Source organism: Ammospiza caudacuta, chromosome 12 (assembly GCF_027887145.1).
Source record: "Ammospiza caudacuta isolate bAmmCau1 chromosome 12, bAmmCau1.pri, whole genome shotgun sequence".
In the NCBI taxonomy this organism is placed as follows: domain Eukaryota; kingdom Metazoa; phylum Chordata; class Aves; order Passeriformes; family Passerellidae; genus Ammospiza; species Ammospiza caudacuta.
Genome location: NC_080604.1, coordinates 17,722,502 through 17,749,882, shown reverse-complemented (window position 1 = coordinate 17,749,882; position 27,381 = coordinate 17,722,502). Strand labels below are relative to the sequence as shown.

At 41.5% G+C, this 27,381-nt stretch overlaps 2 protein-coding genes across 7 annotated transcripts in view; both read left to right on the top strand.

Moving 5' to 3' along the window:
• Nucleotides 1–589: 589 nt before the first annotated feature.
• TMF1 (TATA element modulatory factor 1) lies at nt 590–17,626 on the top strand. Its single transcript, XM_058812865.1, has 17 exons — nt 590–812; nt 2,817–4,057; nt 4,910–5,013; nt 5,879–6,005; nt 6,880–6,985; nt 7,626–7,768; nt 8,439–8,605; nt 8,757–8,913; nt 9,363–9,455; nt 10,093–10,249; nt 11,029–11,221; nt 11,528–11,597; nt 11,678–11,770; nt 12,728–12,838; nt 13,229–13,375; nt 13,685–13,810; nt 14,702–17,626. The coding sequence occupies exons 1-17, from the start codon at nt 671–673 to the stop codon at nt 14,843–14,845; spliced, it is 3,321 nt and encodes a 1,106-aa protein (XP_058668848.1). The 5' UTR covers nt 590–670; the 3' UTR covers nt 14,846–17,626.
• Nucleotides 17,627–18,430: 804 nt separating this feature from the next.
• Nucleotides 18,431–27,381, top strand: part of EOGT (EGF domain specific O-linked N-acetylglucosamine transferase) — an 18,706-nt gene continuing 9,755 nt past the window's right edge. Inside the window, exons 1-9 of one of the 6 annotated variants that reach the window (XM_058812768.1) lie at nt 18,431–18,661; nt 19,094–19,175; nt 20,008–20,232; nt 20,584–20,684; nt 21,241–21,349; nt 21,436–21,530; nt 22,609–22,713; nt 24,367–24,473; nt 24,997–25,100. In XM_058812768.1, the coding sequence (XP_058668751.1) occupies nt 20,023–20,232; nt 20,584–20,684; nt 21,241–21,349; nt 21,436–21,530; nt 22,609–22,713; nt 24,367–24,473; nt 24,997–25,100 (831 nt within the window). In that variant the 5' untranslated portion in view covers nt 18,431–18,661; nt 19,094–19,175; nt 20,008–20,022. Of the gene's footprint in view, nt 18,662–19,093; nt 19,176–20,002; nt 20,233–20,583; nt 20,685–21,240; nt 21,350–21,435; nt 21,531–22,608; nt 22,714–24,366; nt 24,474–24,996; nt 25,101–27,381 lie in introns of all 6 variants that reach the window. The other 5 variants (XM_058812766.1, XM_058812763.1, XM_058812767.1 and 2 more) reach the window with 5 other exon arrangements.

The following is a 27,381-nucleotide window of genomic DNA, read 5'->3' as shown; positions in this document are numbered from 1 at the left end:
CTGCTTTAGTTAGAGACTTAAGGAGTGCCAGTGAATTCTAGTCTGATGTGTTAGCTGTGTTTGAAGTTCACACTTTTTTAACAGTGAACTCCATAGTTTAAAAGGACGAGGATTAATGGGTACAAATTGAATGAGGGGAAGTAGGGGAATAGGACAAGGAGTAGTGGGTACAAATTGAACGAGGGGAAATGGGGGGATAGGACAAAGATTAATGGGTACAAATTGGAAAAGGGGAAATTTGGGCTAGATACTCGGAAGAAATTCTTTCCTGTGAGGGTTGAGAGGGGCTGGCACAGGTTGCCCAGAGGAGCTGCGGCTGCCCCACCCCTGGAAGTGCTCCAGGCCGGGTCAGTTGGGGCTTGGAGCGGAAGGTGTGTGTGCCCACGGCAGGGACTGGAGCCGGACGGTGTTTAGGTCCCTTCAGCCGCTGAGCCGAAGCTCCGGAGGCGCTGTGAGGGCGGGCGCGGTGCCCCGGCCCCGCCTCCCGGACGTGCCGGGCCGGACGCGGCTGCGCCGGGCCCGGGTGCGACGTGGATCCGGCGGCGCCTGCGCGGGGCCCTCGCTCCGCTCCGTTCCGCTCCCTCAGCGCCGCGCCCGGCCCGGCCCAGCCCGCCGGCCCCGCCGGCAGCGGGGGCAGCCCTGGGGAACGGGCGCTGCGGAGCCGCCGAGGATGAGCTGGTTCAACGCCTCGCAGCTGTCCAGCTTCGCCAAGCAGGCGCTGTCGCAGGCGCAGAAGTCCATCGACCGGGTGCTGGACATCCAGGCCGAGGAGACCCCCTGGCCCGACGCCGTCATCCCCGACTACGGTGACGGTAAGGGCTCGGTCCGGCCGCCGTGCCGAGCCTCGCGGCCCCAGCCTCGCCCGCCTCCTCCGCTGTCTCTTCTTACCCTGGCGAGGTTTAACCGGCCCTCCTCCCAAAGCCGCCCCGGGTTTTATAGTTCAGAGCCCCCTGTGGTTTAATTATCCGCGTTCTGCTCCCTCCCGTGCCGGGGGACACCGAGACGAAGCCGGGGCAGGCTCAGCTCAGAGCCTGGCTGGTGTCACCAGTGTCCTGCTTTTATCGCATAAGTAGCACTGAGCTTCATATCCCTGCTTCTCGAGACGTTATTTGTTTATATTTGTTTTCTGAGGGGCTAATAATTGGTAAAAACTCAGTAATATAAAAGGGGAAATCATGCTGTTTTCAGAGGCTTCCATGGATTCACTCTCTGCAACAGGGAGGGCAGAGGAGAGGCTGAAAGTCTGGTCCATGTGAACGAAATGAGATTTCCACTTTTCGTGGCTTCCAGTTCATAATCCTCCAACATCTGTCGAAAGGAATGTGCTGGTGGAAAAGTTGTCATGGCTATGAGGAAGTGTCTCCCCTGTGCGTGTGCTAATGGAGAGCCTGAAGGAATGGTCAGCCCTAAGCTGCTGTTTAAAAGGGAGAGAGCAAAAAGAGCCCTCGTATTAGAAACTGCCCCCAAAATAATAATAATAATAATAATAATAATAATAATAATAATAATAATAATAATAATAATAATAATTCAATATAATAAAAAACAACATATGGGAAATGAAGTAATCTGGAATTAGTGTCATTGCTACAACTGTATCTAGAAAAACTACGCATATTTGGAGGAGGAGGAGGTTATGTCCAGGTGAAGCCACAGCAGTGATATTTCTGAAACTGAAAGCTGTAGCAACTGAAAATGTTTTCCAGGTCGGTTGCTCAGCAAAGTCAGTTTTGGATGTCTTTATCCCCTTGAGGGCTTGGCAATCATATAAGTGGTCTGGTGTCATCTTAAAATGAATTATTTATAGAAAACTCTGTCATGCTTAATTTCTCAAAGCTTTAGACTTGTCCAAATTTTTAAAATTTTATTTGTGTCTTAGTATTTATGGTAGTTCTGTAATTCATAAGAAGAGCAGCAAAGATCAGCCTGCATCTGGTTTTGAGGGAAAACCTTCTTCTTAAGAGATGTCAAAATATGTTCTGAATGTTACAGTTAAATCAGCTTTTTCTGAAGCTGTTGAATCATGGACAAGGTAGCAATAAGTGAGATGTTTGTAGTAATAAATCACATGTTTGTAGTATTTTGGGCAATGAAAACAGTAATTATTTGGATTTGAGGCCAACAGCTATCAACTGTTCTGAAAGTAGAAGCCAGCTTTAAATATTGTAACTCAGTTTTTAATAGATGCTGCTGTTTAGAGTGAGTTTGTTTTTAAGTAGCCTGAAATAGTTATGTTACCCAGATTATATTTTAGGTACAAAATTGGATACTGTTTTTTGGCTTCTCTTTCTTACTTCAGATGCTTCTGAAATTTGATGCTGAAATTCTTGTTCTTGCTGTTGACAAGTCCTGGAAAAGCTGCAAGAAATACAATAATTGGAATTGTTGATGTTGTTCTAGGGTAGCTTCAGAACTGAACAATTCAGTATTTCTCTGCAGAAGAGGAAAATTCTCAGCTGGGCTGCTGCTGATTTTTATTGTCAGCTCCATGCTGATGCTTGGTGTATGAGGAAAAATGAAATCTTGTCAGAAACTGAAGGGCAAGAACCCTTCTTACAGTGTAAATGCTGCAAATACTCAAAGGTTTTCCCCTTCTTCTGTAATGGTGTGTGAAGTGCTTATGTGCTATTTGCAGATAACTTTTAAGACCTTGTAATTTTTTCCTCCTTTTTAATCAGTATAATTCTCCTAACTACAGCTTTTCATGTTGTTTTGCCTGCACTCCTTTCACTGTAGGGAAGCAGGAATTTTTGCTTTTGCTTGTAGCCTTCAAAGTGGGGTTTATTTGCCTATCTCCCTTTTTTCCTTTATTTTAGGAACAAATTCTCTCATAAGTGGAGGATGGGACACATCATCCTGGGGCTTGAACTCAACTACAGAACCCCAGCACCAGCCAGTGTCACCCACAGCCATCACAAAGCCTGTGAGGAGGACGGTTGTGGATGAATCTGAAAACTTCTTCAGTGCCTTTCTCTCTCCAACAGATGTTCAGAGTATACAGAAAAACCCAGTGGTGTCCAAGCCTCCAGCCAAATCACAGCGACCCAAAGAGGAGGTGAAAAGCACTTTGAAGGAGTCTCAGCACTCCAGTCAGCTGGAAGGGCCAGTGGCAGCAGAGACAGAGGTCAAGGATTCCTCTGGAGCTGTCCTGGACTTGAAAAGCCTTGATATTCCCAAGGAGAAATTGGAAGAGAATGCTGTGCTTCAGTCTGATGGCCAGCATGAAGCAAGCACAAATGAAGCTACTGACAAAAAGGTGTCTGCTCTAAATTTTGAAGAACCTGAAGATTCTCCTACTGAAAAATCCAGTGTGGGAGGGGATGGAGCAGGGGGTGCACCCGAGGGCACTGCTCAGCCCCTTGGAGCAGGCACGAAAGACCTGGGCTTGGAGGGGAAGGAGAGAAAGACTGAGGACAGACAAAGCAATACCCCATCACCTCCCATCAGCACCTTCTCCTCAGGCACTTCCACAACCAGTGATATTGAAGTTCTGGACCACGAAAGTGTGATAAGTGAGAGCTCAGTAAGCTCCAGACAAGAAGCTGCAGATTCCAAATCCAGCCTTCACCTCATGCAGACGTCGTTCCAGCTCCTGTCCACGTCTGCCTGCGCGGATTATAATCGCTTAGAGGACTTCCAGAAAATGACTGAGAGCTGTGGCTCCTCAGATGCCTTTGAAAGAATTGATTCATTCAGTGTGCAGTCCTTGGACAGCAGGAGTGTCAGTGAAATAAATTCAGATGATGAGTTATCAGGCAGGGCTTCTGCTTCGGCGTCTGTCGCTGTCAGTCCTTCCGTGCCAAAGACAGAAACGGTTGACGCCCTGAAAAATAAATCTGAAAACTTGAATGATGCTCCTGTGCTGCATGCTGAGGAGGCTGAGATGGAAGAGAGTGGGAGAAGTGCAACCCCTGTTAATTCTGAGCAGCCAGATGTTGTTTTGGTTGCTGCTGTGCAAACTGTTGAAGAGCAGGTGGTGAAGGAGGAGGCCGAGCCCCAGCAGGATGCTGGGGAACCATTGGTAGAACAGGACACTGAAAAGCAAGAGCTTAAAAAGGTAAATAAAACATGTATTGCAAACACACCTTTTAATTGCAAATGAGCCTCCTGGCATTCCCTTACATTGTCCTGTATCTCTTAGATCAGCTTATTTGAATGAATTAATCAATGCTGAGCTATCTGATCCTGTAGAAAACTGTCCCTGATATCCTGCAGTGGAACAGTACTGGTAAAATTTCTGATCAGATACTTGTGGGTTTCACCTGACCCACCTGGTTGTCATTGTTGTGAATTGTGAGTAGAGGTGGCAAACAGGAAGCCTAATAAGTCAAATGTGTTATTTTAGTTCTTTGGTGTTTACATTTGTATATTTTCTTGTATTATCTATGTTCAACTTTCCAAAATCTGGTATTAAGAAATTATTTTGAGGATGTGAGCTAAAAGCTTTTGACCCTGAATGAAAGTTTTCCTCCCTCATCTGAGGGTATTCTGCTGCTTTGTGCTGATGCTTCACAGAGGAGACCTTCCTACAGAAATTATTCTGTAAAGAACATTGTGAGTCTTCATGTTTAATGTAAGCCATAGTTTTATAGACTATCAGCTCTAGTTAAAAGCTTCATGTAAAATTAAACTGTATCACAGCTGATGATTTTGTTGAGGAACTCACTTGAGCCACGTGTGCTGATTTAGTAGGATTTCTACACCTAGAGAAAACAGTTGTCTTTATGTTCAGGTGTGTGGCAGAAACATGATAATCCTCACTGACTTCTGCCCCAAATTCCTGAAACATGGACCACTTCAATTTTAAATAGTCTTGTGAGGGAATAGGAGGGAGGAGAAGGGAAAGCCTGCCCCTCCTGTGTTTTAATTGTCCCATTAATCTGCTCTGTATCTATAAAACCTTGTCCAGATGATTGATGCATTAACTGAGAAGCTGGAGAAGAGGGAAATACAGTTATTAAGCACTAGCAAAGAGAGGGCTCGCTTGGAAGAAGCTTATGATAACCTCAAAGAGTAAGTATGAAAATGCACTCAGTGCTGTAATTGACTTTGCTGTAATAAAATGTTAGATAATAGATCAAACAAGGAGCTTTGTGACTGGAGCAAAGGTTACAGGGGATGTGCACTGTTTGGGAAAGGTGGCAATAATGATGGCATGTGCTGTGAAGGGATTTTTTAAAGACATGTTATTTTTTGGAGCCAAAATCTCTTTTGGGAGGGGGCTGGGGAAAGAGTTTTTAATAAGCAAGCAGTAGGAATGACAAATGTGGAGAATCAGTCTTGGTCACTAATAAAGATCTTTATCATAAGACTGGATTCAGCTATTAAGAGAGACTGACTTTACTGATACAGAGGGAGGAACCTGATTTATTAAGCAATTTGTTGACTGAAATGTAGGCAGGGACACTATGGAAGAAGGGCTGGTTGTAGGGGAAAACCTGAAATTATTGTTTCATTTGGTTAAGTTAAAAGGGGAAAAAGTGGAAAGTTGTATTTACCAGCTCTGATCAAATATTGAGTTATAAAATTTACAGATATATGATGCTGGTTTTTAATGACCAAATTGATCCTAACTTAAAAAATAGATTAAATAATTTACCCTTTATATGATACAGATTATGGTTAACTAAAAAGGACTTTTTCAAGGAGAAAACATTTAAGCTAAATCAAGCATTTAGTTGTTTTCATGGGTAAACTACTGAATTGATAAAGGGCTTTGATTAGGACTTCTGATACAGCTGTGAGGTTTTTTGACTTTACCATATCATGTGTAATAAAAGTAAAATACTTCTGAAAAGCATTTAAGACAACTTGTTGCAAACTGTTTGGAGTGTCACATACCCATGCAAGTGTTCTGAAATATTAATTTTGAATGCAGTGAAATGTTTAGAATGAAAGAAGAGAGCAGCAGCCTTTCATCTCTTAAAGAGGAATTTGCTCAGCGAATTGCAGATGCTGAGAAGAAGCTCCAGCTAGCCTGCAAAGAGAGAGATGCAGCTAAAAAGGTGATTTGGCTGTTTTTTCATGAAATTAATATTTATTAGTTTATGACACAATTGAATTTCTTGAGGAAAAGCAATTAATATTAACCCAGGGAGAATCATGAGGCTGGTAGTGACCAGCATGAGCTGTTTCCAGCCATCCAGGCTGCTTGGTGTTCAAATCTGTGTTCTTGCATCCATGCTGTGAACCAGCTTGGGGAACTCATTTAATTGGGAAAAAAGAGATTTAATGTGTGCTCTCATTCACCTTGTACCAAATAATTATTTGCATTGGTGAGGGAGATGTGAGGAAGGGGTGAAGAATGGGAATGGCTTCTTTAGAGGATTAGCTGGGAGGAAAATTAAGGGCTGATGGCAGATTGATTTGGAACAAGCAAAGAAATCTACAGCAGCAAAGTTTGAGCTTTAAATGTTCTTGACCTGGTGTCACAGCACTTAATTTCTGTAGCTTAATGCAGAGAGGAAACTCAAATCTGACTGAAAAACAAATATTTTTCAGCTGTTTGTCACTGTGTTAACACAGCAGTGAGTTGAACCAGAAAAATTATTCAGTTGCTATGTGTGAATAGGACAGGTTGGTTTTTCTCTATTGCAAAAGTTTCAAGAAAATTGAATTGATGGGGAAGTTAGAACAAATTGTACAGAGGATTTACAGAGTTTCAATCCTTGGAGGTTTTTAAAACTTGATGCAATAAGGCTCTGAGCAATCTGTTTTGATCAGATAATCTCCAGAGTTCCCTTCCAACCTAAATTGTTTTCCAAGCAAAGTCTTGTGAGAGGAAGGGCAGAAGGAAAAGGTGATCAGTGTAGCTCACTCTGTGTTTTTCCCTCCATGTATTTTAATAAACAATCTTAAGTATTTTATCCTATTATTTAGGAAGTAAAGACTGTTAAAGAGGAATTGGCTACTAGACTTAATACCAATGAAACTGCTGAATTATTGAAAGAAAAAGAAGAGCAAATCAAAGGATTAATGGAGGAAGGTGAGAATTAATTTTTTTTTTGGTAGTAAAAATGTGTGGGATAGTTTGAAATGTGGTGGCCTTGCACACAAGCCTTGTTGTGTGGGTAAAAAGTGCTAAATTTGAAGCCTGTTGAATGTGTCTGAATGTTTTAAGCATTTAGTGAATAGCAAAGTGTAACAGGAGGGGTCTGGCAGGTACAGGTGGCTGCAGAGGTGATTCCTACAAGATGCATTAAAAGCTGCTGAGGGATAAAACCAGCATGTGCAGAACAGCATTCCATGTTCCATTCAGAAGAAATCTAATGAGGGCATTGTTCATGGCATTTCTACAGTGTCTCCTTTAATACTTCTTAATTTTGGAATTGAAATATAGATACTAAATGAGAAGATAATTTTTTTTCTAACGTGATGAGCTCACTTGCTTCATTTTCAAAGCCTTTTACATCCTATCCTCTCTCACTGTAGCTCAGTGTAGCAAAGGTATCTCAGGATAAGATATATTTAAATTTAAGAACTTGCATGAAAAATTGTAAGAATAAGTATTTCCATATTTACTGTAGTATTATTTTCATGAAGCTAAAGAGCAAATTTGGTGTGAATAGAGACAATCCATAGGATATCATCAATATGCACTGGCTTCACGTTCAATTTCTTCACAGGAGAAAAGCTTTCTAAACAGCAGCTGCAGAATTCCAACATTATTAAGAAATTAAGAGCCAAAGAGAAAGAGAGAGAAAATATTAACACAAAACAGAGCAAGAGGATTAAGGAATTGGAAGAGGAGTTGCAGCATTTAAAACAGGTGAGATAGTTGTTGAAATTTTTGTTTAGAAGTTTTTATGTTAGCTGCAAAATAGCCTTTTGGGAAGGCTCTTGATAAATTGACTTTTTTCTTTTTTTGTTTTCTGGAGACTTCTCTATTTCATAGAATCCCAGAATGGTTTGGGTTGGAAGGGAGCCTAAAGCCCATCCAGTGCCATCCCCTTCCACTGTCCCAGGCTGCTCCAAGCCCCATCCAGCCTTGGACACTGCCAGGGATGGGGTAGTCCCAGTTTCTCTGAGCAATCTGTGCCAGGCTTTCACCATCTCACATGATTGGAGCACTGAGTTGTGATTTATATATGTATTCCTTGTAAAACTGCAGCGAGGGACCTTCTGAGCTGTTTGTTTGCACTTGCACTGCTGTTACCATGTGAGCTGGAAAACCTGCACCACCAAAATTTGGACAGTTAGTGATTGAGTCAAGATTTTACAAATTTCAGACCCAGGATGTGGAGTTGTGTGAAGTGGTGGTGTAAAGCAGCTCCCTCCTCTGGGCAAGGCAGGGAAGCAAAACCTTTCTCTTTCTGCCAGGTGTTAGATGGGTTTAGCCACTTATCCCAAACTGGCTGCCACTGTTGTCCCTGTCCTCAGGCAGTGCTGTCAGCCCCATGTCCTGGGGTTTGTTTCATGTTTCCTGTCTGCCCTGACAGGTGCTTGATGGCAAGGAGGACCTTGAGAAGCAGCATCGAGACAGCATTAAACAGCTGAACAGTGTTGTGGAGAGGCAAGAAAAGGACCTTACTAAACTTCAGGCACAAGTGGAGGAACTTGAAGAAAGGAACAGGAGTGTGCAGGCAGCACTCGACAGTGCCTACAAGTAAGCAAAACAATCACACCTTCAGATTGTGGCTCTTTCTTGTGCAATGCTTGTGAAATATTTAAATGGAGCAAAGTTACTTTCCAAGTTGCTGTTGGCATTTAAATGTACTGAGGTTTGTTTATTTCTTTCTTTGGTTCTTTCTTCTCAGGGAAGTTGCAGATCTTCATAAAGCTAATGCCACAAAGGACAGTGAGGCTCAGGAAGCAGCCCTGAGTCGGGAGATGAAGGCCAAGGAGGAGCTTGGGTTAGCACTGGAAAAGGTCCAGGAGGAGGCTCGGCAGCAGCAGGAAGCTTTGGCAATCCAGGTGGGTCTGAAATGCAGCAATAAACTCTGTAAATCAACAGGTGACTGCACTGACTGCTGTGTGCACCTGATGGAATGCACCAGGTGGAACTCGTTTTTGTGTACTTAGCAAATACCCAGAGGATTTCTTCCCTGTGGAACTTGTTCCATATTTATTCATGGATTGCTTGTGTTAACCTTTAAAATACTAATTTTATTTAAAAGTATTTATAATTTTACCTATCTAGATTAAATTACTTTGACAGGCTCTATATTAAGTTTGTGGTACTCTTACCTGTTAGAATTTTTAGTGATAAATAAATCAGTGTAACTGTTTGTGTACGTGCAAAAATGAAGCTTTTACTTGTAGACAAACATATCACTGTTTGAAAATGGTGTGGGACTGTGGCAAGGAATAGGTGATGATAGAACTTTTGGCAAGAGTTTAGCAACAATTTCTTGTTTATTTAGGTGGCAGACCTGAGGCTGGCACTGCAACGTGCAGAGCAGCAGGCAGCAAGAAAAGAAGATTATTTACGGCAGGAAATTGGTGAACTACAACAGGTACTGGAATAAACAGATGATGCCCACTTGTACCTGCAAGGAGGACTTCTAAAAACCCAAAAATAAAATGCTACCATGGCATGAACAGCCTGAAAGAGAGGCTTTGTTTTCCTTGTTACCTGCACTGGTTGTCCTTTACAGAGGAGCAATAAAAATATTAATGGAAATGTTTTTTAAATCACATAGTGGAAAAAGTTATCTTAGTTTTCTATTATGTCTCTTAAATAGAATGCTGTCCTTTTTTAATATGAGACAAAATACAGACATTAATTTTTTGATAGTTGTCTAAAATTGTTGGCAAATGCACTATGGATTATCTTTATCTGCTTCTTAAGAATATTTTTATTGTTCTTAAGGGTCAGAGTATAGATGGTTGCCAAAATATTTCAAATTATATCCAGAGCTCTGGAATTTTTGGGCCCTTGCTCTGTTATGTATCTAAAAATGTTTTACTTCTCTCCTGGAATTTCACACTTTGAGTTTGAAGCACATGAACATGAGATTGTAAAGCAGTAATCTTAGAATGTAAAGCAGCTGCTATTTATTTAGATGAACTCTATGAATGAATCTTCCAATCCATCATACAAATCTTTCAGTCCATCATATGATTTAAATTATATTTGATTTGTGATTTCAGAGACTTCAGGAAGCAGAGAGCAGGAACCAAGAGCTGAGCCAAAGTGTGACCTCTGCTACACGGCCCCTGCTGAGGCAGATAGAGAACCTGCAGGCCACGCTGGGAGCCCAGACCTCTGCTTGGGAGAAACTGGAGAAGAACCTTTCTGACAGGCTGGGTAAGGTGGGAGGCTCTGGGTGAAGATGAGAGATGTGGGAAGGTAAATGTCAAGGGCTTAATTAACACTTGCCCAAAGTGTAGATGGTGGATCAGGAGAGAGGAGCACCAAATGCTTTCCTGTAAGGAAATGGTCTGGGGGGTTATGCCAAGGTTCTTGGACAGGTAAAACACTCTGTAACATGAGACTGTAAGGTGTACATGTCCTCACAGCACCTAAGGGCATTGAGACACTGAAAGTATTCCAGCCTGATGCTGAGATTCCCAATTGTAAAGTTTGGAATCACTTACCTGACTAGGTGATGATACACATACTGTGTCATCATGTTATGATGATATTATATTGCATTATATTATCAATATATGTACATATATTGTATGATGATACATATCACTTACCTGCATAGCTGATTATATATTGTTTGATACAGTAGTAACTTATTGTTTTAAATGAAAAATACATTAAAAGCCCAAAAATACATTAAAAGCCAAAAAAATACATTAAAAGCCCAAAGAAATTGTTTCCTTTCTGGAAGCAATCTGTAGTTGTATACTGCATTCTGAAAGAGTCTGAAATCTATTCATTCTGCATTGCTTTGATCCTCTGTGTGTGGAAAATGTTTCATTTCCTTTACAAAAGAAAACAAGATGTATTTTTTAAGAAAGATTAGTTGCATATAAAAAAAAATCTCAAATTCAATTTTGATATATAAGTAAGTGGCTGATATTCTAGATATTTGATCAAAAAAGGTTAAATTCCGTGTTCTTTCTTACTATTAGGGGAGTCCCAAACTCTTCTAGCAGCAGCTGCTGAGAGAGAACGGGCTGCTACAGAGGAGCTTCTTGCTAATAAAATTCAGATGTCTTCTTCTGAATCTCAAAATAGTCTTTTAAGGCAAGAAAATACCCGTCTTCAGGCTCAGCTGGAAGTGGAGAGAAACAAATTAAAGAAAATGGAAAATGAGAACAGCAGGTGAGTTCATTTTTGGTTAACAGCATTTCTTTTTAATGTAGGGAAATGGAATGTTGATGTGACTGTGCAAAGTGTTGGCACAATGTTACAAAAAGAAGTTGTGGATAGTTTGTTTCATTTTAAAGATTAAAAAATGTTACATTGATAACAATTTGTAGCCTTGCAGCTGTGTTTGTTTTTAAAGCATCAGAATATACAGGGAGTAGAATGGAGAATACTTATTAATTATTATTTATTATTATATATTATTATTATTATACTTATTAACTTATTTATTAACTTCACCTCTTTCCTTCCTCCCTGTAGGTATGAGGTTGAACTAGAAGGGCTCAAGGATGAGTATGCAAAAACCTTGGAAGATGCAAAGAAAGAAAAGGTATTGCCTAGTTCAGCTTTAATCTCTGTTATGCTTGAAATCTGAGCTAGCAGATTAACAGCTTTTATTTCTCTTTGCAGGCACTGCTGGCTACTCAGTTAGAAATGGAGAAGATGAAGGTTGAACAGGAGAGGAAGAAGGCTGTTCTTGTCCAAGAAGCAGCAAAGGAGAAGGTGCCAAAACCTAACATTTATAAGTCTTACAGATATTGTCTTTATTTTAGTAGACATCTATACCTGAAACTTTTAGTGGCTGGCAGTGTCTTTCCAGTGAAATAGGTGTTGTGTAAGGCTCACTGAACTAAGTTTTGAGAAATAGTCTGTTTAACCTGAGAAGAGGTAAAATATGGATTGTTGTCTTAATCCTTTGTGTTCTTTGAGCTCTCTTGGATCCTTTGTCTTCTGAAGCTACTTGTTTCCTTTGCTCAGACTTACCAGCATTGCTTCCACTGAATTCCTGTTTTGTTTCAGTGTGCAATGTTCCACATGCTTTCCAGCTGAAGTCACAAGTCACAGAACAATCCTCAATAGTCATTAAATTCATTACCACTAATTAGCAGTTCGTATTCAGTAAAACTATTTCTGTTGTTTGTTTCTTACTGTCTCCAGTCCTGAAATCGAAGTGCTTTCCCCTTCAGAGGTTAGCATGCTTGTAGATGTTGCCTGGAAAAGGGGGGCAGTTTTGAAGAGGTATCAGTAAATTATTAGCATGTGAAAAATCCTGGAATTTAATCCATACACTTTATTTAAAAAGAAGAAAAAGGCCTTAATCTTCATTCTAAGACATGATCTTCTGCATGTGAGATGTCTTTCTGTGATACACTTGGATGTTCAAAACTGCCTCTGAGTCTCTTTTGACTACTTGAAAGAGAACCTTTTTTGGTGTAATTTGCAGCTTCTGTCTAAATTTCCTGAAAGGTCCAAGATCTTTAAGATGGGCTGTTACAGCACAGAAATTCTTTGCTGGTGAACTTTCATATATTTTAGGTATGGGGCAAGTAAAAAATCTATCACAGTGTGTTCTGTAGTTGTTGGTGGAAAAAAGGAGACTATTTATAGAATTTCTTTTAGCCTGTTGTGAAGGTTTTTTTCTTTTTCTAACTGGTGATATTGGATGTCTTTGTTTTTAAGGACCGAAAGACCTTCACAGTAGAAACTGTATCAAGTACACCGTCAATGTCCCGCTCCAGTTCCATAAGTGGGGTGGACATGGCAGGTCTTCAGACCTCTTTCCTCTCCCAGGTAGGATAGATCACCTATAATGCCTTTTTTCTTCTTGACAGACCACTTACTTCACTTACTTCCCTCCTCAAGAGCTTCTAGTAACACAGAAAATGACTCTTTTCAAGAGTGTATTGGCCTTAGACAAGGTAACATCCTGTGCAGAAACATCTAAAATCTGCTCACAAGATGTCTGTGACTGTAAAACATACAATTAAAATTGATTTATTTTTACTTGCACTCCTGGTTTAGGGCACAGCCCTTGAAAACAAGCTTTAAGCATTGAAATGCTTGCCTAGCACAGTGTATTTTAAATCTTAAATTATGCCATATTTAGGAATCTTTTAGGGCAGATTCTAAACTGGCCATGTTTTTCTCTAATTTTCAGCTTCTCTAACCTTCTGTTTGTAGGATGATCCTCATGACCACTCATTTGGACCAATAACTACCAGTGGCAGCAATCTCTATGATGCAATAAGGATGGGATCAGGTTCAAGTGTAATTGAAAACCTTCAGTCACAGCTAAAACTAAGAGAAGGAGAGATTTCACATCTACAGGTATCTTTTCAGAAAGCTTGGTGTGTGTTACAAGATCTCTGTGAACCAGCACAGCTGTGTAGGGATGAGCACAAGAAGAATTTGTTGGTTCCTTTTTTGTTTTGGCAAGGACCTATCCAGAAAACCTGTCTGTCTGAAAAGTAAAATATCCAGGATACTGAGGTTTAAGAAGAAAGTGAGAGTGGATCTAAGATGTGCTGTTTCACAGACTGGTTAAGAATAAACCTTAATTACTTGTATTTTGATATGTTGTTTTATAAATACAGTAAATTCTTTCCTTCTTCTCCTTGTTATGTGTGTTTACCCTAGCTGGAAATTGGAAACCTGGAGAAAACTCGATCAATAATGGCAGAAGAGCTGGTTAAATTAACAAATCAAAACGATGAACTTGAAGAAAAAGTGAAGGAAGTACCCAAATTACGCACACAGTTAAAGGTAAGTGCATTTCTGGTGTAAATCCATAGTAAAATGTAGATAATTGCATTTCTTTAGGAGTAGTCCTATCAGTTTAGGAATATATTCAAATTTGTCCCTAAGCATAAGTGACTGAAGAGCCCGGTTTTTGATGGGTTTTTTTAATATTTTATTTTATACGTAATAGAATCTAAAAATGCCCACTCCATGGTTAGGGAGTCACTTCTAAACACAGTTGTTGGAAACATGTGCTGTGCATAAGACTGTGTGCTAAACCAGGGAGAAACCATTTTTGTTTCTATCATTTAGGAACTTGGCTGGAACTGGATTTTTTAGTAGAGGAAGGGTTTTGATAAATAGCATGGGTTGATGAGGTTGATGCAGAAGCTGAATATATGTCCAGTGGAGATACATATACAGAAATGGAAATATATGAATATGTGTCCAGCTGAATATATGTCCAGTAGAGATACGTGTATAGAAATAGGACAAATAATTGGATGTTTAAGAATTTAAATTGAAATATTTCAAAAGTTCTGAAATAATTTTTGAATACAGAATGTTCAGTTTTTGCCATTTCCCAAACTGGTCATTCCTGTAGTAAAACACTGCAGTTTTCTAACTTTTTAATGCTTATAGCAATTGAACTTGAAGGTGCTTCAGTATGTCTTCTGAAGTCAGCACTAATTCTTTTTATGATGTTTGGAATATCTTCTTTTAACATCTAGAATATAAATCCAGCTGTATTCAAAGCACAAAGTACTTTTGAAGTTTACCGAGTGCTGCACTGTGGTTACGCTTTGAGGTGGTGCTGCCTTATTTCCCCTGGCAGTGTAAAACACTGTCCAGAGCAGCTTGTTTGAAGCTGAGAATAAGAAGCAGTGAGATAACTCTGTGTTAAAATCCTTGCAGGACTTGGATCAGAGGTACAACACCATTCTCCAGATGTATGGGGAGAAGGCAGAGGAGGCTGAGGAGCTCCGGCTGGATCTGGAGGATGTGAAAAACATGTACAAGACTCAAATAGATGAACTTTTAAAACAGAGACAGAATTAATTCCTGGTGGAACTGTTAGCATTGTATGGTGACAGACTGTAAAGATAACTGTTTATGTAAATGCTGAATTTAAATGTCCTGTAAAAAAACCCTGTATTATAGAAAATGTGACTATATAATAGAGTTCATATGTTGACAGAAGAATCAATGCTTTAAGTGTCCTGTTCTGTCTGCAGTTAAATTATTTGTGCAATATTTAATTTTTTTTCTTCAGTCATCCCTTTATTTAAGTTTTTGCTAAATGGTGGGCCATTTTACATAAACAGCAGAAATTTTGGTTGTTACCTTCGGAGACAGCACTGGAAGGCATGAGTAGTACTAAAGCAGCCCTTGATTCATAATCTCTGTAAACTTGTGAAAATCACTTTAGAAGTCTGTCTCAAGTGTTCATATGAGTTTTTCTAAAATCTCATCAGGTAATTTTTAATAACTAAGTAGCAGGGACTTGCTGTCTGAAGCATACCTGGTGGATATTTTTATGACAGAAAATCTTAGATTTGTGCTTACAACATCTGAACCTGTCAGGGTGATTATTCTTAGACAAATCAGATTAGTCTGACTTCTTTACACTAAGTCCTCTAAAGCAGAGTGTGAGACTCAGATGAGACTTCAAATTACAGCTTCATCTTGTATATTGCTTGAGTAGTCTGGAGACAGCAGCTCTGCTTGTAATGATTAATGTGTTCAACTTTTAACACCAGAAATCTCAGCTGTTAAATATCTGTTCTAGATTTAGTAGCTGATTTTTACCAGTAGCTAGAACAGTTCAGAAGAATGCAGGAAACTGATTTTTTAAAAATAAATTGCTGCAGATCTCATGGTTCCTTTTATATAAGTAGCAAGGGTTAGACTTCTTGTAACACTGAACTGTGGCTTAATAATAGAGCAAGTCTCCAGTGGCTGCAGAGTATTTCTCATGCCATTCCTTCAGCAAGGTATTGGCCAAACAGCACTCACATGACTTGGAGCTGAGCTGCATTTTTGGTAATGTCAGAGGAAATGTTTAATGGGACCCTTGGGTATGCTGAGAAGGAGCTGTGTCTTCCTCTCTGCATTCCAGAGAGCAAATATTTTGCTGCATCTCAGAACCTACTCGTGTGAAATACTGGGCAGTTGAAATTCTTTGCTTATCACACCAGTGCCTCTGTTGGGAGAGATTTTTTTTTCCCAGACCAGTGCATGTTGTAATTTGGGAACTCTTTCCCTGCTTGTGTATTTGGTGGCCTGACACACAAAAGATGTGAAGATGAGGAGTTGCTTCTGCAGAAATGCCTCTTGGTAATATGATTTTACTATGGGTGTTAAGGATTTATTCCTCACTGAATAAATACACAAGCAAGGGAATGTTCATGGAAAATCCCAGTCTGATTTGAGATTCAGGCAGTTACTCTGTGAGGATTTCATTAAGACCATAGAGCCAGAACACTTAAATTTGTTGTAACTCCCCATCTGTCATAGAAATTTCTAACTGCTTTAATAAAAATACTTTTTTCCCTTCCTTTTATATTTTTTTTTCATTGGGAGGTGGGAGGGAATTACCCTCTTGTCTTCATTTCAGTTTTGGAAACCATGGTGGTATGATTTTTCTTCTGAAAACCTCAGAATTTAACACTTTGCCTTCATATTAAAGCATGGTTGGTTGCTCAAAGTTTCTGGAAAACCCTAAACCAATCAAACCTAAGCAAAAATCAGTCCTTATTAAAACACTTGCTGGAATTTTACTGATTTAGAATTATGATGTACAAGGGTTAGTTGAGCCTTTTCTTAAGAAAACAACTCTTTGTGATGGTCAAAGATTAGAAATTCTGTTTTGTCTACTACAGCTAATCAATAACTTCCTGGTTTTCATCTTTTTTTATGATCTTGGCAGACAAATGCAGCAAAGAAAAATAAATTATTTTATAGTCCTGAAGGACTGACAGTTCTGAGTATGTCTTGGGCTATCTTGTTTACAAGAGCTTAGGTAAAAGGGAAATTTTAACATGCAATCAGCATTAACTGTTTTAGATGTAAAAACACAAAAGGTATTAGATTTTTAAATCTCATTAAAGTAGATGTAAATATTTGTATTGATTATTTTTGGATTCTATATTCCCTTGTAGTGCAATCTTTAATAACACCTGAGAATCAGATGGCCTTCTGTGTCTTAATCATCAAAGCCTTAGAAAACAAAGTGGCTGTTGGAAGGTAACATAGACTTTGAAATATCCTGGTTTGCTCATCTTTGATCTAACTGTGCTTGTTTTGAAGAAACATTAATGTCTGCTTGAACACAATTCAATGCTCTAAATGAGATTGCCTAGAAGAGTAATGTGCAAAATGAAAGGAATTAAGGTAGAATTCTTGTACTCACTTTTGTCTAGATTTATTATTTTAGAACATCCTTTTGAAAGTAACTAATTTAGCTCTCATTTTCACTGGATAAGCAAGTATGAAAAATGTTATTTAAAGGTTACTCTAGTGTTCAGAGGGAGCTGAATTGCTGATGGAAAGGCCTCTGTGGATGTGGAATAGATTACTCTGGTACTCACTTCCTTTAGGAGCTCGTGTTCAAAATCCCATGTCAAATTCACATGAAAGAAGGGTTAGTTTTTTGGGTTTTTTTCCTGCTCCATGTTGTAATTTATGTGCTTACATTTTACTAAGGGCTATAATGATCCTTAATAAGAGGTGAAATGGTTATCACAGTGAAATTGAACCCTTTGGTTTCTAGTTGTAAAATATGTATAAACTGTATAAAGCACGGGCCAGCATAAAATAAAATTTTCTGCTAACAGTGTGCTCTGGTTCTCTTTGAGAAATGACTTAAAAATAATTCTGGGGAGGGTGGGTGGATGGGTGTGATCCTAGTGCTGTGAAAGGAAAATATTACTTAAGGTAGAAGATACCAGATATAGTTAACTACAGGTACAGATGGCAGTAGAAGTCTTGCGGTACCGTGGGTATTTATGTACGAGGGGCTGCTTTATTTCTAAATGCACCGCAGCGATGGGGTCGTGGATGATGTGAAATCCAGACTAATTTCCTTTATTCAGGTAAGCGGTGTCCCTGCGGGGTCAGCGCCGCGTTCTCTCGGTTTCCTGGCTCGGGCTGAGCGTTTGTTCCTCGTTTCCCACCTGGCAACGAGGGGAGAGGAGCTCTGGGCTGTGGGGAGGATTCAAAGCTCTTCGGTGTCGGCGCCTGTGCCTCCCCCGGCGCTCGTCACTGCGGGAATTGGGTCAGGCCGGGCTGCGGGCAGGGGCAGGGGCGCTGCCGTGTGCCCGGGGCAGCGGGGAGGCACCGCCGAGCCTCTGCCCGGCCCCGCTGCTGCCGGCCCGGGCTCGGGGGGACGCCCGCAACAATGGGGTGCCGGAGCCTGCGCTTCCTGCCGGGCCGCGGCAGGAAAAGGCCCTTTTCCTCCGCATCCTGCGCTCGCCGCTCCCCGGCCGGCAGCGCTTAATTTCCGGCAGCAGAAGGAAGGAGCGGCTGCTCCGCCGCTGCTCCCCGCCGGCAGGTGCCCTCACTGCGGGCCCACCTGAGCCGAGCCGAGCCGAGCCCGCCCCGGCCCGCGGCTCCTCCTTCCCTGCCTTCCTTCCTTCCCTCCTTCCCTCGCTGCCTCCCTGCCCCGGGCGGGGCGGGCCCGGCGGTGCCGCCCGCTCCTCCCTCGCACCCGCTCGGAGCCCGGCGGGGCCGCAGCGAGCGCTGCCCCCGGACATGAGGATTGAGGCCGGCGGCGAGCGCCCAACAGGAGCAGCGGCCGGTCCCGTGGGCCGCGGGGCTCCTCGGGGCCCGCGGGGCTGAGACACCCGGGGAGATAAACGCCCGGTGAGATACGCGGTGAGATACGCGGGAAAACACGCGGTAAAACACGCGGTGCGATGCGATGCTGTGCCGGGGCAGGGGAGCGCAAGGCGGGGCGGCGGTGCCGGGTCCAGCGCGGGTGTGACAAACGTGGGTCAGGCACCAGGTCCGACAGGGCCGGGTCTGGGTCTGGTTCTGGGTCTATCACAGAACCCAGCACGGCCTGGCTCAGGATGCCGGGCACCTTCCCCGAGTGACAGCCCCAGGGGTGGGGAAGGGCCGCGTGTTTTGGGGCCACGGCCGGGTTGGTGATGGGAGAGGGGATGCGTGTGAAACAGCCCGAGCCCCGGCTGTGTGCGGGGAAAGGACCCGAGAGCCGGGTCAGCGCCGTGCCCGGGCTGTGCCAGCTGCTCTCATTGCTGGGAATTGTCCCCAGGAGCAGGACACTGAGCAAATCTCCTTTTTCAGGACGTACCCAACTCCACCTTCCTCTCCCGCTCTAGGTTTCTGTACCTGGGAAAGCTGAAGCGGTTCCTCTCAAACCAAACAGGTAAAACTGCTTGTATCGCAGGAATTTTGCTAAAGGCTTCACTTGAAAGCAAACATGCAAATTTTTGCAAATTATAACGCCAAAAAAAGGTGGAGTTTAGATACAGGCCATACATTTTCTCTGAAAGTTTAATGGCTCAAAGCAGAGGTGTTAGATGAGAAGGTTGTGTTAGCAGGAAGGAATGCAATCAGCTTTAGGGTACACAGATGTGTGGGCCTGTGTGTGTGTACACGTGTATATATATAAATACACTTCTATTATGTATAAAATTATATATAGAATATACTCTGTAGTCAAGTTTCTTTAACATGATGTTAAGCACTAAAAACAGGCATCCTGTAAGACTTAGCTGTGACCCTCTATTTGTGTCTGCCTATTTTTCCATCAGCCAATTATTAGTTCAAAATGGAGAATGTGTTTTTTTCATACTTATTTTAAAACTAAAAATCCTTCTTTTCTCACCCCTCCCCCCAGCTCTTGCACTTTTTTCCCCTTCTCACTGGATATTACATGCTCTATACTTGGTTTCCACACTGAACTCTCAGGATCCCTTGGCATTTAGCTAAAGTAAACACACCCATTTTAGCTTGACTGGGAGTTTGTAGTGCATAATAACACTCAATGACTAATGATTCAAAGATAATCCTGAGGTTGAGCAGTCTGGCCTCTCAGTGAAAGTTTGGTCTTCACAGGAAAAAGAAACCACCCCAGAAATGCAAGTACAAATTCTTTGACTGCATGTCTGACTCTGACTGAATTTTGTCCTGTGTGCTTGAAATGCTGCAGATATGTTAATTTCTTTTTTGTTGTCTATTTTATTTATAAAGCACAGAACTCGCAGGTTGCCATGTTTATGTTGCTCGTGTTTGGATTGCTACTGCAAGAAATCCTGGCTAATTCCCAAGCTGAAAATCCTACTGAATTCCCAAACATCCAGGAAGAGCCATTGTACAGCTACAAAGCCATCAAGTTGCCAGATGAGCACATCCCCTACTTTCTGCACAATAACCAGCATGTTGCTGACATCTGCAAGCAGGACCCTCTTTGCCCATATAAAGTAAGTTTCCTTTTTCCTGTTTGTTTGTTCAAATGTCCTGTTGGGGTGATTTGTTGCAGCAGTTAAAGATGGTGGTTAATTGGTTTCCTTGCCAATTAGTCAGGGAAAGGATTTGTCTTAGAACCTATAAAAGACAAGAGTGACATTGATGTGCATGTGTGACCACTTTGGAGCCTCTGCTGTGCATGAGGAATCTGGGTGTTGTTTCTCAAACTCTGTTTGAAAACAGACCAAACCAAAAGCCTTTTATGCGAGATTTATGAGCAAGATGTCATTTAAAAGCTAACAGCTTACTTAAGTCATTTCCCATTTTCCTGTTGCAAAACCTGATTCAGTCATTCTGTGTTGCAGAAACACTTGAAGAAACTAAAATCCTGCTGGGGTTATGAGAAATCTTGCAGATCAGAGAACAGGTTCAGTTACCCAGTGTGTGATTATGTTGAAACTGGGTGGTAAGTTTAATTTTAAATATCTACTGTACATTGTGGCAAAAAAATAGTGTAGTGCTCACATTGATATAGTAGTGAAGCAAGCATTATTGTAATATTTAAAGTGTGATTTTTTTTTTTGTGGACACCTGTGTGTGTATATATATATAATGTGTGTATTTATGCACAATGAGCCTTTCAACATGGTTTTAACAATTTAACTTTTTAAGGAAGAAAATACTGCTAGAAATGCTTCCTGCCAGAATGTTTTCATTATTCTGATGTAGCCTTGAATTCAGAGTCCTAAAATAGCTGTATTTCCTTTCTTAGCTTTAAAAACAGAGGAAAAAATGTAGAAAAAAATGTGTACCCTTTTAGGGGAGAATAGCTTTAAATTAAATTGTCATTGATGTTTTCTCTTACATGCAGCTGATAAATGCTTCCTGTTTTGGCATCTTAAATGCCAATAAAGTAACTGGCTGGTTCCTCTGTTCCACTTTCAGTGGAAAAATGTGATCTGTTGAAGTTATTACTAGAATTGAGCAACCTCGGTTTGTTTCCTCTTTCCTTCACACACCAGGGCAAGTGACATTGAGACAGCCCAGCAGATATTCTGGAAACAAGCAGACTTTGGGTATGTTCAGGAGAGGCTCAGTGAAGTGAAAACCCACTGCAAGCCTGCAGCAACAGTAGGTATTTCTGACAGATCTGATGCTTTGCGCTTGTTTTTAAAAATAATTTTTGTCGTTGACAGGATTCCACTTGCTCTTAACAGGGGGATTCATCTCTGACCTGCTCCCAGTACCTTCAGCACTGCAGAGCAACAAACCTGTACATTGATTTACGAGCTGTGAAGAGAAACCACGACAGGTCCCTGATTTGCCTGGGTTACAGCAGAAATGGGATGGCAGGGAAAAGGATTTGAGAATTGGTTTAAAAAGCTGGTTTCCTTGTTGCTAGGGGTTTTACTTGTTTTACTTCTTACTGCCAGCAGTTTCAGTGCTGATCAGAGGCTTGCTGCTGAAGCCCTGTAAAGGTTTGCCCCTTTTCATTGCTGGCTGCTGCTGGTGGTGTAAAAACCCGAGTTCTCACTTCTGTGGAATGATGATGGGTGATTGAAATCCTCCCTGAGGGAAGAGAACATGTTTCTGTGTCTTCAGCCATGTCCTTCCTTGATCAGATGATGTGCAAAATACAATTGCTTTTGTCTGAGGAACCAAGACATTTCCTGTGCCCTTATAGCAGATCCAGGAGCTGCATTTTGAGATACTGAGTGACTGAGGAGAGGTCTGAACCTGGATCTTCCACATCTCAAATTAAAAAGCTACAAATTGGAAACTGGATGAAAAAACCATGCCAGTGGTTTTGGACTCTGACTTGTGTTTGAAGTCAGTGTCTTGATCTGGTTCATGACTGATATTACCCTTCAGCATGGGTTTTGTCATCATCACAGCCTGTCCTGAAAACTAATTTAGGCAATTCCTTTACCTGGCAACTTGTTTTCATGAAATTTGTTCTTACATCTCACTCTTCATATGTCATGTAAGACCCTTGGGTAGCAAAGTGGGTTGTGAATCTGAGGTAAATTTCAGTAAGAAATTGTTAAAAACAAACAAAAACTCCAACCAGTGATGGTCCTGTGAAGCATCACTGTAATGAAACAAAATTTGATTAAATTACTTATGTGAGTATCTGTAAATAATTCTTAATAACATTCTGGGTGATTAGTGCTGCTTTCTAAGATGATGCCTACACCTTTGAGGACACCACTATGGTTATTTGGGGGTTGTGGGAAGTTCTTGATTTACACTGAGGAAAATACTCAAGGTTTAAATATGTGTGAAGTGCCTTGCTGAACTGAGACTAAGCAGCACTGGCTTGAGTGTGTAATTGAGATTGCACGGCACTGTTGCACAAAGGCTGATGGACTTTTTCTAATTTGCATTAGATTCAAAGAAGACTTTTTCCAGAAGGGAGAAATTGGTGGTCATTGTACCCTCGATGTTCAGGCATTTTTGGCTGAAGGTCAACGCAAGAGCCCTCTGCAGTCTTGGTAAGAATCTCTTCTCAAGGCTGCTTCCAAGTTAATTTGCTAATTACTTTTATTTTTATCATTGGCATTACCAGCTGTGTGTAGGGGATTTCATACTGAGGAAAGGCTTGCTTCTTTTGGGGTCAGTTTGAGAGCTGACATTGGAAACCTCTGGCAATTACAGCTCTGCAGACAGTCTGAGCCACACTGTGTGTAATTGTGTCCTGCCTCACTTGCAGCAGCAAAAGATGTGAAAGCACCTTGCAATAGGAAGATGTAACTTGTTGTAAGTTGTAAGTTCAGGTGTTTTCTGGGCCAGGTGCTGTGCCTATCTGGGTGTGGATGGGGTGATTGTTTTCTGCTGAGATGCCCTTGTGTTCCCACAGCCCTTGGTGAGGGTGATGGGGATGTGCTGGTTCCCCATCCCTTGGTGAGGGTGCTGGGGATGTGCTGGTTCCCCATCCCTTGGTGAGGATGATGGGGATGTGCTGGGGTTCCACAGCCCTTGATGAGGATGATGGGGATGTGCTGGGGTTCCACAGCCCTTGGTGAGGGTGATGGGGATGTGCTGTGGGTTCCCCATCCCTTGGTGAGGATGATGGGGATGTGCTGGGGTTCCACAGCCCTTGGTGAGGATGATGGGGATGTGCTGGGGTTCCACAGCCCTTGGTGAGGGTGATGGGGATGTGCTGGGGTTCCCTTCTCCTTGCTGAGGATGATGGGGATGTGCTGGGGTTCCCCATCCCTTGGTGAGGGTGCTGGGGATGTGCTGTGGGTTCCCCATCCCTTGGTGAGGATGATGGGGATGTGCTGGGGTTCCACAGCCCTTGGTGAGGGTGCTGGGGATGTGCTGGGGTTCCACAGCCCTTGGTGAGGGTGATGGGGATGTGCTGGGGTTCCCCATCCCTTGGTGAGGGTGATGGGGATGTGCTGGGGTTCCCCATCCCTTGGTGAGGATGATGGGGATGTGCTGGGGTTCCACAGCCCTTGGTGAGGATGATGGGGATGTGCTGGGGTTCCCTGGGCTGGGAATGTGAGGTGGGATGAGTCCACAGGCTGAGTAGGAAGTGCAGAGCATCACAGTTTGCATTTTAGCAGTTCAAAGCTGCCTTGCCAGTTAACTGATGGAGGAACTGGAGCCATTAAGATCCTTATAATAATTCATTCTCATGCTTTGCTTGTATTTTCTTTTCCTTCCTCTATTTTTCATTGATGTTTAATTTAAATCAAGAACTGCTGCAGAGGAGGATTTTCTCCTCTACCTGCTATTGTCATCACAGCTGCTCATCCTTGTTTAGATGCAGGAACAATAAATGCTGCCTCTACATTCTTTATTCCAACCAAAGCATGGAAATCTCACTGAAGTGTCTCTGGCAAGGCAGATCAAGTTGAGATCCAGGTTCTGAGGCTCTTTGTTACGTCCCTGCTGCCTTGATTTGGAGATCAAAGGTGCTGCTCACTCCTGAGATCAAAGGCAGTGTTTAACCTCTAGAAGCCCTGAAGAACATTCCATTATAATTTCAAATAATTTTAATTGTCAGACTCCATCAGTTTCCAGCAGTCCTGTTAACTGAAATGGACTGGAAGGACAGTTGCTAAATCTGAGACATGGGAAGTACATTGGTTTAAGAGTGTTGATGTCAAAGCATATTCTGTGTGATTGAATCTCTCTAGGTTTGCAGAACTCCAGACATTCACTGCACTAGACTTCAGGCCTCTAGAGGATGGGAAGTGTGACATTGTTATTGAAAAGCCAACATACTTCATGAAATTAGATGCAGGTAATTGGTATCTTTTAGTTTATTTTTTTGTTTCTCCTCTGTTTCATGGACATTTTTGTGCACCAAGAATGAACAAGAGAGCACCTGAGGCATGGCTTGGGCTGGTGTGAAAGTGCAAGTTTGTCCTGTGGTCCCAGAGCTTCCCCCAGCCCCACTAAAGCAGAACCAGAGCTGTCCTAAGGCCACTTCTCATTTTCCCTGTGCCTGACTGGGCAGTGTTAAAGCAGGAGATCCTTTCACATCCTTCAGCTGCAGACTGTAAAGAGAAACAGCACATGAAGCTCATCTTATTCTTTCTTTTGGTCACTCTTCTAACTCTTTTTTTTTTTTTTTAAACACATTTTACCTCATATTTCTTTCCTTTATTACTTCCTTTTAGATGTTCTTTTTTAGGGTATATTAGGAGGATTCAAGGAGTCAGAAGCAGGGGAAGCTAATATAAAATGCAGGATGCTAACCTGCATAAACTAGTAAAAATTGAGCAAGTAATGCAGTGTTTTGCTAACAATTCTTTCTTTTCCAGGTGTTAATATGTACCATCACTTCTGTGACTTTGTCAATCTTTACATTACCCAGCATATCAATAATTCCTTCAGTACTGATGTCAACATAGTCATGTGGGACACTGTAAGTCTGCTCTGCTTTTAACATATTTCTGATGGGTTGTAGTTCTGCTTTATAAAGGCTCTGAAGGTTTTGGTAGCCAATCCTCAGCTCTCTTGTGGCCACAGCCACGTGGAACTGATAAATTTCTGGATCCTTTTAATGCAGGTGTATTAGAGAATAGTTAGAGAACAGACTTTCTATGATAAACCATGTGCTGTTGGAATGCTCAGCTATGCTAGCACATAGTTATACCTTTTTTTTGGTGTGGCCTCAAAAATAATCTGATCAATATTTCTAATCTGTAGCATTTGAAATTTTAACTGGTTTCTGTGTTTTTGTTTTTTTTTTTTTTTTTTTTTGTCTTGGAATATTGAAGTAGGTTTGCTCAACTGTTTCTTCTATATTTAAAAAGAAATGCAGTCTTGCATGTTTGTAAATCAGTCATGTGCAGCTTCTAGCAAAGAAAACAGCTAAATGAAATCCTTATATATAAAAACAGAGTTTAATATTTAATTCCTTTAAGTAGCCTTCTTACAGTTACTTTCCTCAATCACCTCTCACATTGCCATGATAACATAAAACAAATTTTTAAGTGGGGCTGTTTCTGCTGTGCTGCTGAGTTGAAACCATGACTGTGTTTGAGTAATATTAGTTTTATTGGACAGTATTTAAGTTGTGTAGGAGAGTATTAAACTAAATAAAAAACAACGGGACAATTTGTAATATGCCAGATAAAGTGCATAATTAGGTCCAGAAATAACAGTTCTTGAATATGTCACTGTCCCACACCCATTTTGTGATCATAAATTGTTGAGTTTTCTCTCTGAGCATTTACTGCCAGGACAACTAAACTTCAATAGAGAACTGCAAATATCCCCTGCTTGCTGTTTTATGAGAAACCTGTTTGACTAGAAGAAACTGTTTTTTTCTAATTCTATTGTATTTTAAAACTAAAATCAGTGCCATCTCTCAGATGAGTGAGCTCTCTAGGTATTGCACAGGACCTGTTAATCCAGCTCTGGTGGCTTTCTGACAAGATCAGGTGTCAGACAGCATTGCAAATTACTTTGAAAAGCAGCTCTTTGTCTTATATCAGCAGAATCAAATAACTCTTTCAGCTGCACCATTCAAAGCAGTGCCACACTGTTATCAATTTAAATGAGCATCACCTGCTCAGGCAGCTGGAGATCATTGCTATGTAAAACCAGGTGATGGCACCAGTCAACTGCTGATGAACTGTCTGTGCTCATCAAAAGGTGCACTTGGGCTTATTATTCATTCTCTCTTTTTTTTTTTTTTTTTTTAACTTGATGTAATTAGATTTGGCCATACTTCCTACCTACTGTTCTTATTAAAGAGCATTGCCCTTAGATGTAGGTTAAACAAAGCAGAAAATGAGTAGGAATTCCACTGGGTGTTGGTGTGCAGATCACTGTGAATGCAGGGAAGAAATGTTTATAAAGCACTTTTAAGGAGAGCAGAGGGTTAGAGAGTGGCACTTTCATCACTTCTCCATGGCCAGAAGGGAGTCTGGATTGTGAAATTTATTAATAACTAATGGCAGAGCACAAGGAAGGTCTCTGGAACCAAAGGAAATCTGGTGCCCTTTAGATTCTTTTACATTTCACCAAATATCTCTTCTCTCCTGCTATCATTTGCAGCCCTGTTTTCAAATTTCATATTTAGAATGTTTCCACACAACTTTCCAAGCAGCCTGAGCTGCCCCCAGAGCTGAAAGGAATCTTCAGTGAGAACCTGCACCAGGGCTAATGAGGGCACATTTAATTGCACTGCAAGAGCCAGAGGTGGTGACTGAGCCCTGGGATGGGCAGGAAAGGTGACAGATGGAAGGCAGGAGCCCCTGCTGATGGCTCTTTAAAAGCTCCCCACAGAATGAAAGATTTTACTGCTCTGTATAGAAACCCCCCAGGTGTTCCTTCCACCAAATCAGATCATGGCCATCAGTTTGTGATACATGTGCCACATGCAAGTGACAATCCCCAAACAGGCAAATGCAAAACAAGCTTGTTGTGACTTGTTACCTCAAACTTCAGTGCTGCACTTGAATTCCCAGCTGTTTTATTTTTTTTTTTTTAATCTCAGGAGTTGAGATTCAGGCCTCCTACCATCCCTGTGTTTGTGTTGCTTCAAATTTAACTTGTGTTCTGTTGACTCTGGGAAAAGTAATTCTCACTCCTAACTCAGAAATTATAATCTGCTACTAAAGAAATTGTCTAGTTTGCTAATTTGTAGAAGTTTTTATTAAAAATTAACCACCTGAGAGGTAATTTGAGTTACCTGC

Bases quoted from the DNA above. Each gene is read 5' to 3' on its own strand.
- TMF1 (XM_058812865.1), top strand. From the start codon at position 671: ATGAGCTGGTTCAACGCCTCGCAGCTGTCCAGCTTCGCCAAGCAGGCG. The intron at 6,006-6,879 runs GTGATTTGGCTG...CCTATTATTTAG, and splicing joins AGAGAGATGCAGCTAAAAAG to GAAGTAAAGACTGTTAAAGA. The intron at 7,769-8,438 runs GTGAGATAGTTG...CTGCCCTGACAG, and splicing joins AGTTGCAGCATTTAAAACAG to GTGCTTGATGGCAAGGAGGA.